The sequence below is a fragment of the Thamnophis elegans genome, chromosome 6 (assembly GCF_009769535.1).
Source record: "Thamnophis elegans isolate rThaEle1 chromosome 6, rThaEle1.pri, whole genome shotgun sequence".
In the NCBI taxonomy this organism is placed as follows: Eukaryota; Metazoa; Chordata; class Lepidosauria; order Squamata; family Colubridae; genus Thamnophis; species Thamnophis elegans.
The window spans coordinates 15,654,078-15,668,252 of NC_045546.1; the positions used below are offsets into that span (position 1 = coordinate 15,654,078).

General features: G+C 38.1%; 1 protein-coding gene across 1 annotated transcript in view; it reads left to right on the forward strand.

The window, feature by feature from the left end:
• The window catches only part of DYNC2H1 (dynein cytoplasmic 2 heavy chain 1), a 165,073-nt gene that overhangs the window by 50,408 nt on the left and 100,490 nt on the right, over window positions 1-14,175 (forward strand). Inside the window, 10 exon segments of the mRNA XM_032220187.1 lie at window positions 1,454-1,598; window positions 3,121-3,223; window positions 4,660-4,827; window positions 4,919-5,049; window positions 7,668-7,916; window positions 8,945-9,053; window positions 10,452-10,565; window positions 11,681-11,823; window positions 13,199-13,280; window positions 13,631-13,785. Coding sequence (XP_032076078.1) covers window positions 1,454-1,598; window positions 3,121-3,223; window positions 4,660-4,827; window positions 4,919-5,049; window positions 7,668-7,916; window positions 8,945-9,053; window positions 10,452-10,565; window positions 11,681-11,823; window positions 13,199-13,280; window positions 13,631-13,785 — 1,399 coding nt within the window.

Consider the following 14,175-nt stretch of genomic DNA (forward strand, 5'->3'; position numbering starts at 1 on the left):
GGAGGCTCTCACAACAGTCACTCGTGCCCTTGTGACCTCTAGGCTGGAATACTGCAACGTGCTCTACATGGGGCTGCCCTTGAGGAGCATCCGGCGACTTCAGCTAGTCCAGAATGCGGCCGCGCGAGCGATCGTGGGTGCACCTCGGTACACTCACATAACACCTATCCTCCGTGAGCTGCGCTGGCTACCTGTCGATCTCCGGGTGCGCTTCAAGGTGCTACTTACCACCCATAAAGCCCTTCATGGTAGTGGATCTGGATACTTGAGAGACCGCCTTCTGCCAATTACCTCCTCGCGACCCATTAGATCTCATAGATTAGGCCTCCTCCGAATTCCATCTGCCAGTCAGTGTCGACTGGCAACTACGTGGAGGAGAGCCTTCTCGGTAGTAGCTCCGACCCTTTGGAACGATCTCCCCATGGAGATTCGTACCCTCACCACCCTCCAGACCTTCCGCACAGCCCTTAAAACCTGACTATCCCGTCAGGCCTGGGGTTAAAGAATGTAACTCACCCCCACCCGAATGGTATGAATGTTGTGTTTTATTTTTTTACTTATGTATTGTTTTTTGTGTTATTGTTTGTATCCCCCTCCCCATTAGTTGTGAGCCGCCCTGAGTCCCCCCAGGGAAAAGGGCGGCCTATAAATAAATTTCAAATACAAACAAAAAAAAAAATACCATCTCAGCCTGCTGAGTCTCCAGACACCAGTACCTGGCCTTGCACTCCCACAAGTCTTCCCTCTGCTTGGAAAGCCTATGTTCTTAGTCCTCAGTGAGGTGCTTCTGCTGAGCCTCCTTCTTGGTCCGATCCAATTTGAACTGAGCCAGCTGTTATGCCAACTCTTTCTCCTATTGGCTGCTTAACTCCAACAACTGCTTTCTGTTGGGGGCCTAAGGAGCCTGGGTCAGGCAAGGAGTGGCTGGCAGGGAAGGGGCGAGTAGAGGCTGGCGAGGCGAACTTCGACATAGATGACATCAAGTTGGCCACGTCCACCCAGTCACATGATCACCTAGCCACACCCACCTGGCCAGTCATTAGGCAGATCATATTAGTGGTCTGCCAGATTTAAAATTATGAATATAATAGTCTCTGAGGTACGAAAGGTTGGTGACCCCTGACCTAGAGAAACCAGCCTTATCTTGAAATTAGAGAATAAAAAGCCAGTAGAACCAGTAGCTCATATAAGCTAATCTGACTAACTAAAGACAATTGTTGCCCATTGTCTCTTGATGGGGGAGGTCCTATTTTATTCTTTCCCTCAAAATTCATATGGGACAAGTCAAATCTGGTCAGGTATTCAGGCACCAGGTTTTGTTACAGAATACTTTCTAGACACTGTTGTTTATCAGCAACCGTTCAACCATTCTGCTCTTAACTTGCATTTTTGAATTAGATTTTAATAAACTTTGAAATTGTAACTGAATTTTAAACTTTCCTTTTTTTTTTAGTTATCCAGAAAGAGATCAGCTACAGACCATTTACAGTGCATACTTAGAACCAGTTCTACACAAGAATCTAAAAAACCATCCTGCTTGGGGATCCTTAGCAAAAATATACCAGTTAGCGGGATCCATGGTTCAAGTATATGAGCAGGTATGACTTAAAATGAACTATTTTGTAACATGGATGTTCTTTGTTGTGGATGTGTTGTGTTCCCTGATGATTAGCTGTTTCTTGTTACAAGTACTGTAAAAAAGAGGAGACGGGCAAATCAGATTTTGTATCTCAGCTATTTTAAACATTTAGAAATTAAAAATCTAATGTTTTTAAAACAAAATAGACACAATACCTTATGAAACAAAGAGAGGTAAATTGTAGGGGTGGTTCAGTGTAAAATATTAGTAATGGATTCAAGATACAAAAGAAAGTATTTCTTAACTGAACATATATTTGATTGAAATGTATTTTGCCAGGAGATCTGGTTTTAAGAGATGATTGAAAATTAATAAAAATCAAGATGATTGCAACAATACAATTCCTAATCATAATCTTTGTAGAAATCCTGAAGGGCATTTTTTTTTTGCCCTTATGCCTGGTTTAGGTTATTTGTTTGTTTGATAAATTTCTCCTTCCTTTCTTCAGGATCTTATCCCTTCAGCAATGAAACATACACTATTTAACAATTTGCCTCACCATTTAATAGTTTATCTGATGGATTTTGTAGAATAAATATAATTTGCATGTTTTATCAAAGTTTTGTTTTACTAATTCTGAATTAATTGTTTAATTGTGGAATGCTTCTTATGCAAATCACAGTGGTGGAGGAATGGAAGGAAGGGTGAGGCATACCAACCTTGTCCTACCTGCTCCAAGAAGCCTTGGGATTTTTTTTTTTTTTTTTTTGGCCTGAAATCTGGATCAATCACATTTTGGGATTTGGTTCTGCCAAACTGTAGCCACTCAGAGTGCTTATGTAGGGTTTATAAAACATAGTGTGTTGATATTAGCTTGAAAATACTGTACATTAGACCGATTTATGGCAAGACTTATAAAATAAATTGTGCAACTAGTGTATCCAAACTTTGTGCAAGAAATAATTAACCCATCAGCCCATTTAATTGACATGGCTGCTCCATATGCTTTCCTTTTATATGCTTTCCAATATAACATTTACTTAATAATTTATTTCTCACATATGAGAGATTTTATGAGGATATAAGCTGATGGTACCTTCTTTTCCAGACTGTACAGTATCTTTCTCACTATGTCACTTCCTGGGATAACTTTACATAGATAAAATAATACATTTAAATCTCTGTGGTATAATTTGGGTAGCATTGCTCTATCACTTTTTCAGAGAGCTTCCGATCTAAGTCTTCAATAACGAATGTAAAATTCTAAAGACTTTAGACCAGGGGTGTCAAACTAGCACGGTGTTGTCATGTGATGTGTCATGACTTTTTCCCCCTTTTCTAAACAGGGCGTGGGCGTGGCCAGCACGGAATGCATCCGGTCCACGGACCATGAGTTTGACACCCCTGTTTTAGACTGTGATTGTTTTACATGGAAATTTGTCCATGAAATGTTTTGAACCAATGTAAAGTAGTACTACAGTGTGTTGCAAAAAATAACGGCAGGGTTAAAACTGTAGAATTGACACCATCTGTCTTTCCAGGTTCGAGCCAAATTCACAGTTGATGACTACAGCCACTACCTTTTTACACCCTGTATTCTTACTCAGTGGGTTCTAGGTTTATTCAGATATGATTTAACAGGAGGTGAGTAACCATGGCTTAATTGGCATGTCAGAATACCTAATGATGATTTTTGCCAGTTTTTCATTTCTGAGTAGCTTTGTCAGGTTATCTGTGAATATTATAGTGATACCTATAAAGGAAGCTGGAGATAACATCAAGAAGTGACAAAATGTTTCAGTATGTTTTTCATTAATCCAGTCAATGAGACCCTCCTTCATTATAAAATTTATTTTATTGTTTTTAACCTAGTTTTTAATTTGTCTTCCTGTCCATTATTTCCTGCAATAATTAGCATTCCATGCTGACATAGCACATAGCATTTTTAAAAATATTTTAAAATACGTTTTAATGGGTCAGGAGAGGGGGGGGGAGTGTTTACACAGGTTTATTGATGTCATCTTACCAGTGCTATACCTTAATGCATTTGTTAAATCCTAGAACTCAAAGACATAATCACAGTATTTCCTTGATATTAAAGCATATGTATCTTCATGTTGATGTCACTGCAGTTTGCTACAGAACTGCTGGTTCCTATTATTAGTGTGGGTTCGCCTGCAAATAGTTTGTACTTGTCCAAACTATGGTTGTAACCCAGTTCTGAGAGGCATTATGGGATCATGGTAAAGGTATTGGGCTAGAATCAGGGAGACCAAGTTCTAATATCTTCTTAGGAGATGTGATGCTCCCTGAGACCATTCTATCTTCTCTTAGTCCAACTTATCTCACAAGATTGCTTTTGTATGGAAAATACGAGCATGTATGCTGTTTGAGTTTCTGATACATACTTCCTTATTGCATTATTTCATGACTGGTACTGTCTTTGCAATATAGGAAGGAGCAGTGGCCCTATTTGATTTCAGGAAACAGAATTATTAATCATAAATAAATTTTAAATCTAATACATAATATCTATATTTGTGGTTATAATAATGAGCTTTCTCTAGCGTATTAAAGATTAGCAATTTTGATTAATAATAACTTGCATTTTTTTTTTGTATTCCTCTTCATTCCCTAAATACAATGGCTAAACAGTTTGTCAGGATTGGTTGGGGGTGAGCAGACATAATAGATTTAACTGCTTTGAACTTATGACCTACAAATGTACCTTGAATCCATTCTGAATACAATAGTTCTTCATGTTAAATTGTTTTTCATTTCTGCTTACCGAAAGACTAAGTGGCAAGTTTTCTTCAATAATTAACCAGCACTGACCTAAATAAAAATATATTTCTCTTGGATTTTGTATGAATTATTCATTATAAAGTAAATGGAATTGTATATTGTTAAAAATAAAATGACTCTGATATTTCATTCTTGGATATTTTTTTTCTCTGCTGCCTTTTGATGGTTGTCTTCTGGTACGTGACATACTTTTTTGTTTATGCCTTTAAATTGTAGTACAGAATTTCAGAATTTGATTAATGTATAATGGCATGTTGTTAATGTGTACTTCACAGCGGGATTTACACACTCGGTAGATACTGTCTTGGAAATTGTTGCATATGAAGCAAAACGGCTTTTCCGTGACAAAATTGTTGGTGCTAAAGAAGTTCATATATTTGATAATATTTTAATGAAAGTATTTCAAGGAGATTGGGGATCTGATATTTTGGACAACATGGCAGGTAAGATAAAATACTGTAGATTTGTTTTCTTCTCCCATCAGGGTTATTTCAGAATGTGAAATATCATTCCACTTACCTTGTATTTACACAGATACCTTTTATGTGACGTGGGGAGCTCACCATGAATTAGGAACCATCATGGCTCCTGGGCAGACTCTGCCACCTCATGGGAGGCCACTTGGCAAACTTAACTCAACAGACTTAAAAGATATTATTAGGAAGGTATGTTAAAACACACACACAGACACACACAGAAGCACATATATACTTGGAGAGGGCATTTTCAGAGGTTTTTATTTCAGATATAGAGCATAAGACTCAGTAGAATTCTGATCACTGGGAATTCAGTGGTTTTCACATTTGTCTGAATATTTCAAAAATGTCTTCATAACAACAAGGGGATTATTTTTTCAAAGGGTGACTTTCCAGAATGACAAGTCATGTTCTGCATATTAAGATTATACTGCTATGAGGAGGCTTTGAACATTCATGGAATATATAAAATATATGCATACAGGAGAGCATGGTGACTTGCGTGGTTAGGCTGCTGGCTTGGCAAGCAGCAAGCTCGCATTCGAGAACCAAGTGCTGCCAGGGGTCAGGGTGAGCTACTGTCCTTTGGTCCAGCTCCTGCCAGGGACATAAAAGGATCCCCCAATTGGGTGTCTCCCAGACAACGGTCATGTCATCAGCTAATCCTTTCAAACCGGAAGTGCCTTGCTACCTCCAACACGAGTGCGATGCATAAAGGTCCAAAGGTAAAAGTTCCCCTCACACCTATGTGGGAGTTTTTCCCAACTCTAGGGGACGGTACTCATCTCAGTTTCAAAGTCAAAGACGTCCAAAGACGTCTCCGTGGTCATGTGGCTGGCATGACTAAATGCCAAAGGCGCACAGTGTGCTGTTACTTTCCCACCAAAGGTGGTTCCTATTTTTCTACTTGCATTTTTACATGCTCGGTTGGCAGAAGCTGGGACAAATAACGGGAGCTCACTCCATTACATGGCACTAGGGATTAAAACCGCCAAACTACCAACCTTTCAATTGACAAGCTCAGCATAACCACTTAACCACTGAGCCACCGCGTCCTTGGATGTGATGCATACAAGACTGCTAATTTTGCTGCCCCTTTCCAATACTGCTAGTTCTTTCCATGACACTTTCCAGATGCATGTGTTAAGCAGATAAGAAGTTCAGAGGTTTGTATTCTCTAGGACAACTGTCCACTAACCCAGTTAAAAACAGCAAAAACAGCAGAGCAGAACAGGTAATGAACTTAGGGACTGGACCAAAAGGAACAAACTCATAGCAGATCTGTCAGGCCAATTGTAGTGAAGGAGACTATGAGCTTTGATTATATCAATGCAAACTCCATGCATCATGAATTGTTCAGATGGGGATCTTTTTCTATTTTCCCAGAAAAAAATGCTATTTTCATGCCAGCGTCTCCCTCAACAGCATTAGCCTAGTTCAGTAGTTGGCTGCCCATGAAACAGAGTCTCTTTTAGAAGAAAGTGTCCTCAACAAGTAATAAGTGGAGTGTCTTCATGGCAGAATAAGCAGACTGGGTGGAAGAGCCCTACGGAGCACCAAAAATAACACAAGCATTAAAATAGCAATGCAATCAATGCTCTTTTTCAAAAGCATTTCTATTTAGCCCCCAAATCTCATTACCTTACCATACTCTAGCTTTTTAAAAATTGCTTCCTGAATAAAGATTATGGGAATTGTCAAAAAAATGAATTAATGAGCAGTAGAATGTGAACAGATTTAGGTAATTTCCCATTTGGACAAATTTGTCTCAAGATTTAGCAAGCCAAGCAGGAATGTAAACATTTAAAAGCACAATCATTTCTACATTGCTTCATTTTACTTTCTTGAAAAATGAATTAATGAGCTGTAGGATAGGAAAACTGCAGGGACCAGTCCAGGCAGTTGCCAAGAGACACAACTAACTCAGAGGCGCAAAAGACAAATGAACAAAGAGGACATGAAAGATTTTTATAATGTTCCATTTTGACTACCGTATATACTCGAGTATAGGCCGACCCGAATATAAGCCGGGGCACCTAATTTTACCACAAAAAACTGGAAAAGTTATTGACTCGAGTATAAGCCTAGGGTGGGAAATGCAGCAGCTACCGGTAAATTTCAAAAATAAAAATAGATACCAATAATGTTTTTGAATATTTATTTCAAAGAAAAACAGTAAACTAGCGGTGTATTCAATGAAATACTTCACTCACCTCATGATGCTGATGTCCCGCTGTGATGATGATGTCCCGTGCAGCCGCGGGAGCGATGTCCCGCCTCCTATGACACACGGCACAGTGATTCCTATCATTGGATCACTGTACCAGAGGAGGTGGGACATCGCTATGTGGCTGCTTGCCATAACAAGGAGGAGGTGGGACATCGTTGCAGAGCGGCAGGAGGGGGAGGAAGGGGAATCGTAAGACAGCCCTGCATTACATTAGAACGTGAGGAGGGGGGATGGTGCGGTGCGCGCTGCGCGGCAAACTGACACAGAGGGAGGGGAAACACAGGGGCACTGGGCCATTCACGAGTGTCACCCAGAGGCATGGCCCTGCCCCTTTTTCTCCTCCATTTCGGGCAAATTTTTCACTGACTCGAGTATAAGCCGAGGTGGCTTTTTTCAGCCCAAAAAGTGGGCTGAAAAACTAGGCTTATACTCGAGTATATACAGTAGATTTTTTTCAACGTTTTATATACCTCACAGAAATACAATTCCAAGAACAATATTTTCTAAAGTGTTCTATATTGCTTCATTTCATTATTTCACTTTCGTATATTGACTAATGTTTTTCCCCCCTCCTTAGGGTATTATTCATTATGGACGAGATAACCATGAAATAGAGATTTTACTTTTCACGGAAGTCTTTGATTATGTGTCTAGAATTGATAGAGTATTGAGTTTTCCTGGAGGCTCCCTTCTGTTAGCAGGGCAGAGCGGAGTGGGTCGTCGAACCATTACATCTTTAGTCAGTCACATGCATGGGGCCATTCTGATTACACCCAAGATTTCCAGAGGCTATGAAATGAAACAGTTCAAAAATGATTTGAAACATGTAAGTTTTATCAAATATTTGTATCATTTAAGATTGTCTCTCGAGGAAGTAAATAAAAGACAGAAGATTCCGTGCGCTAAAATAAGCCCCCCACAAAAATATTGCAACATAGCAGCAACCATGAGGTGACCACACTCGCTGCCTCCTGGACCTCAAAAATAATAAGACCTCCCCAAAAATAAGGCCAAGTGCTTATTTCGGGAGTCAAAAGAAAGTAAGACCCTGTCTTATTTTCAGGGAAACTGTGTGTGTGTGTGTGTGTGTGTGTGTGTGTGTGTGTGTGTGTGTGTGTGTGTGTGTGTGTTTGTGTGTGTGTGTCTGTCTGTCTGTCTGTCAGTCAGTCAGTCAGTCAGTCAGTCAGTCAGTCAATGGGCATATGGCTTGAAATATAGAACTATACACCAAGGATAGTATCAACAATGAAGCTGGATGAAATGGCTCAAGTTCTCAAGTGCTTTCAAAAGCTATAAAGAAGCTGTAGTTGTAGTTCCAGAGATGAGATAAGAATTATGACTGTGTGAGCCCCCCCCCCCCCATGCTGGGTTGGTGTGCCCCAAGAATCAGTTCTTTTTCCTATTCTATTAAACTGTCTTTCAGGAGTTATGGTTGGAGGGGTCTCAGCAGCAGGTATTCTCTGTATGTCTCTCCTTTGGAATAGTTTGCACCCTTATGACACCCCCCCCCCCAAATAAACCCCTTATGGCTTCTAGAATCAGGTGAAAAAGTAGCTCTTCCAGAGTATAATCAATATATTATAATAAAGCAGTGGTACCATATTCAATAAAGTTATTACATTTTAGTATTCATTTAAATAAAATTGATTACTATTTTTATTACTTTTACATTTTCTTTCATTTCTTTTTCACTGCAAACTGTTTAAAGTCCTTCTTGTTTTAGTGGGTAGACCATAGCACATATATTTTTGTTATATATGTCTCAAAATGTATGTTTGGAATTATATAATATTAAACCTGAATTCTTTTTCTAATTCAGTCTACGATTATAAAGAAAGAATGCTTTTTCTCCAGGTCATGCAACTTGCAGGAATTGAAGCTCAACATGTTGTACTATTATTGGAAGATTATCAGTTTGTCCAGCCCACTTTTCTTGAGATGATCAACAGCTTATTATCATCAGGTCAGAAAACTGTAATTTATAAAACTGTAAAAATAAAGTCACTATAAATTGCTTAAAGTAATAATTGCTCAGATTACACTAGACATTGGGTCTGTAGTATATTAGATGTGTATTCTATAGTTAGATCAATAATAATATTGTTGCAAAATTAGATAAGAGTTTAGAGATAATACTCAACAAAGCACGTTGCTATCAAATGATCACAGAAAAATTTCTACTATAGAGAGTCTTATCTATGTACTACTAAAACTCTTAATTCCTGTAATCTTTACCCTGGGAAAATGGTTCATGTCAGCGCAATTTTTCAACCAAGCTACCTCAAATGGGCTAATTTACAGATTGTGTCCAAAATCTGAGATCTATAATTCCTGTGGGATTGAAATATGGCAATTAAAAAAAAACATTATGTGACACAAACATCATAAAGCAGTTTATGACACAATACAAAATGTCATAAAATATTTCCTATGGTGATATTTGGCTGCTGTACAGTACAACATGGGCTATTTCAAGACAGATACATGTCTGAAGGTATCCCAAATTTTCCAGCAAAGGCAGTACATTAGAAGCTCTGTCATTGAAGATTTTGAGGTATCTGGTAAGGAAATAACTCTGAAAGAATGAGCCAGTAGATCATGGGTTATTTATTGAAAACATAAATAGATTAATTGTAAGATGTTCACAACTTCTCAGTGTTAGTGCTATATTAACTGTATGATTGGACACTATACATTCAGTTACATGCAAATATTTTTAAGATTTGGAAACATGCTGCAAAATCAGATTAAGACAGGGGTGTCAAACTTGCGTTGTCACAGTGTCATCACATGACATATTGCAACTTTTTTTCCCTTCACTAAACTGGGTGTGGGCGTGGTCAGTACGTGATGCATCTGGCCACTGGCCGCGAGTTTGACAACCCTGGATTAAGAGAATGAACATTTTCCTAATGTAAGTCAAAACATAATCTATGTGTTATGAGAGCAAACTTCTGCAAATCTTGAGCTTCCCTTTCCTCACTCTACAATTGAAAGATTAAATAATATCCTAAATGTGGCTAACCTAAAGTGAAAATGGAAAACATGGTATAAACTGAAAATTATTGTAATAATTTTTATTTAGTTATATGTTTCCTTTTCCTTAGGACAGTGTTTCTCAACCTTGGCTACTTGAAGATGTCTGGACTTCAACTCCCAGAATTCCCCAGCCAGTGAATGGGAATTGAAGTCCAGACATCTTCAAGTGGCCAAGGTTGAGAAACACTGCCTTAGGATCTATTTGTTTTTGAGATTAATAACATTTCCCTCAACTTCTTACAAAATATAATGTTCAAAGATACAGTAGTAATTTGATTTTAATTTGGCACATATAAAACATTGTGAAAACTATCTGAAATAGGCGAAGTTTCTGGATTGTACACAATAGAAGAATTGGAGCCACTCCTGTCCCCTTTGAAAGATCAAGCATCACAGGATGGATTTACGGGACCAGTTTTCAACTATTTCACTTACAGTAAGTGAATGAGTCCATATAGTAATGTGATCAATTATAGAAATAGTGAAAAAAAGGTACATTCAAATTAAATGTGAAAAGCGATCATAAATAATGATAACCATTCTGATGGGATTTTTCTTATTAAATATATTTAGTTTGAAATTGAATTTTAAGATTAATTTCATTGTGGCTAGAATCTATGATTCAAGAAAATCTTTAACATATCTCTGTTACAACATTTACACATTGCTTAGTATTTAACAGTGTCCCATCAGACTTCTTAACATTAAAAAAAAAGGAAACAACTGGCATGCTGCGAAGTGCTAGCCTTCAGGATCATAATATTTATTAATGTCACTGGCCCCCACAGTTTCTTACAAAATAAGATGGGAGTTAAGTACTTTGTTTGGAATTGTGCCCGTTTTCCCAGAAAAGGGGCAACATTTAAGCTAGGGGAGAAGAGAGTATTCTGGTAGTGTGATGGGAACAGTGAGGGGGTTGCAGTGAGCATTCTGGTATATCAGTACTTTATCATTAGTTAGATCTGCCATGGTATCCTTTTTGTGAATGAGCAACCATCCCATTCTCAAACAACTATGTGTGAGTAAATCACTATGGGTATAATTTCAAGCATCCCCAAAAGGCTGCAAACTAAACTTAAATTCTTATCATTGCTTCCTCATTGTTTGTTTTTTAACTTTATTTATGACTAAATACAAATAATTCAAGTACCTGACATTAAGATCCAAGATTTTAATTACGTCATAGTTAAAACACATAAGGTAGTTGTATCTCCGTTTGTATTATATTTGTGAGGTGCAAGATACAGATACGTTTATTTATTACTGGGAAATATATTATAATTTTTAAATATATTATTATTTTCTAATTTTAACTTTTCAAATATTGAAAGTAGGTTTTTTTCCCCTTATGTTCAATAGTATTCAATTCTCAGAGACCGCCCAGATAAATCCATGCTGCTTTTTTTTGGGGGGGGGGGGGTTAATATTTTTCAGGAGTGGTTTGCCATTGTCCCCTTCCTAGGGCTCTGTTTGAAATTGTTGCAGGTAATTTTATCTGGGATAATTTTACGTAATATTTACTTTTGTTACGCTGCTTTTGTAACTTTTTAGGAATTCAGCAGAATCTTCATGTTGTATTGATTATGGATTCCACTAATTTGAATTTCACAATAAATTGTGAAAGTAACCCTGCACTTCATAAGAAGTGTCAGGTGCTCTGGATGGAAGGCTGGTCTGAAAGCAGTATGAAAAAGGTAAGTGGAAGAACTTGAAACAAGGACACACTCACCATAATACTTTTTGAGTTCTGCTTTTCATATTTATCAATGGATGTCCTAAAATTTAATTTAGATTACAAAATAAAGGTAACATACATTTGAAATGCTTAGAGATGTATCCTTGGAGTTTCTTTCAATAATTTATGAAGCTAATATCAGTTTTTTGTTTTAGAGAACTCTGGATTAGTAGTTTCAGAGCTTTATCCTGAACACAACAATAAATCACTTTCTAGGAACACAAATACACAGTCATGAGATTAGCAGTGGAAGTTTCAAGGACAAAGGTCAAGTAGATGAGTCATTTTCATTGAAGATGAGATTGGAGCTCTTATAATGAAAGACATCTACTGTGGAATCTTCCTGTGGCTCTATAGCAGTGATGGCTAACCTTTTTGTCGCCAAGTGCCAAATGCGTGTGCGTGCACACCCAAAATGCAATGTGTGTGCACCTCCGTGCACCGCTCGCACCCCCCACCTCCATGCATGTGCACCCTTTAAATGCCCTCCGCGCATGCGTCCCCCTGCGTAAGTGGGCACAGCCCCTCCCATGTGCACCGCACCCTCTGCACATGCAGCAGCTAGCCGGTGGGAGGTGCGTGCGCATGTGTGATGGAGCTGAGCTGGGGCGACAGCTTGCATGCCAGCAGAAAGGGCTCTATGTGCCACCTGTTGCATGTGTGCCATACGTTCTATAGTATGTCAGATCCAGGCTTTAAATTTTACATTAGTCTCTCTTGCTGCTATGTGGCAGTATTTTGCCTCTTTTCTTGGCCATGGATATTGAAGGCATTGAATACCATCTTGATAATGGTTCTGTCTGGTGTCAGGCTTTTTACTTATGATGTTGCCAGCTTTTGTCTTCACAGTATTCATAGCTCCTTTCAGTGGTGAATTTCATTTTTTTTTTACTACCGGTTCTGTGGACGTGGCTTGATAGGCATGGCAGGGGAAGGATACTGCAAAATCCCCATTCCCACCCCACTCTGGGCCCAGTGAGAGGTGGCATTTGCCGGTTCTTTGAACTACCCAAAATGTCCGGTACCAGTTCCCCAGAACCTATCAGAACCTCCTGAATATCACCCCTGGCTCCTTTCCATAAGTGGAAAACTGTGTCTTAAAGTAGGAAAATCATATAATCTCCTTTCAGCTGAATCTTGGCAAAAAGCTATTTCTACATCTTTTGTTGAATTCCATTTTTTCAATGTGTACAATTGAACTGAGCCAGCCATGTGAGTCAGCATCATTTCTTAAGCTGAAGAAGAGTGGTAACCATGAAGCCATTGGCTAGTTTTTAGGGGAAGAAATTATTCGAATGGTACGGCTTGTTCTTAGCTTACATTTTACATTCTAGATACCTGAGATGTTATTCGCTGAAGCAGATGAAAAGGAAAAAGTGGCTAAAACATCAAAAGAACACAAAAAAAAGAACTCTGGTAAGTTGCTATCTGTAATACAGTTTTAGTCCATTTTCTTTAACGAAAGCATAAGACCAATCAAGTAAATGTAACATTTTCCTTTTTTCATAAATGTATAACAAATTTACTTCTGAGAAATGAGCAAAATATTATTTATAATATTACAAACATTCTCAAATGTTTGAGAAGTCAAATTGGCATTTATATATGTTGAACATAGCTATATGGTAAATGAAATCTGCAAAAGGAGAAAATCTTAAAAATAATGGATTATACTTAAATCATCATTCCATTCTGTTTATTCAATGCCAGCTTTGTCTTTAGCAGTACTTACCTTGTATATTCTTGGTGCATTTACAACTTTGTAGGTGACTTGGAATTTATTAAGTCCTTTTTGACGATTCATGAGTCATGTAAACTTTATGGAGCTACACCCAGAAGATACATGACTTTCCTGCATACATATCTTGCCATTCATAACAGCAAAAGGACAGAGTTGATAAAAAGGCAAAGTCATTTGCAGGTATGTTTGGATACCTTGGATTTCTTGGATTTGCATTATATTTTTAAATGATGCATGTATTTATCCACCATGAACTTCTTTTTGTCTAAGTTGAAAAAAATGTTGTTATTCAACATCATAAGAATCCCCTAATTATTTTGTTTGGTTTCTTTCTTCACTTTTGTTGCCGTAAATGTACTTGAGAAAACTTCTTACTTATCTGAACATTGCAATATCCTACTGGTGGTTTACTTTTGTCTTCTTGTTGTCTAGGATTAGGCAATCCAGATCTCCTGAGATATTGTTTTGCATCTCCATATGACTAAGAGTAATGTAAACCTAAAATAGACCTAACAAAGTTAAAACTCAAATAACATAGTACTCCTCAATGCTGCTCTCATGTGTTGGGTG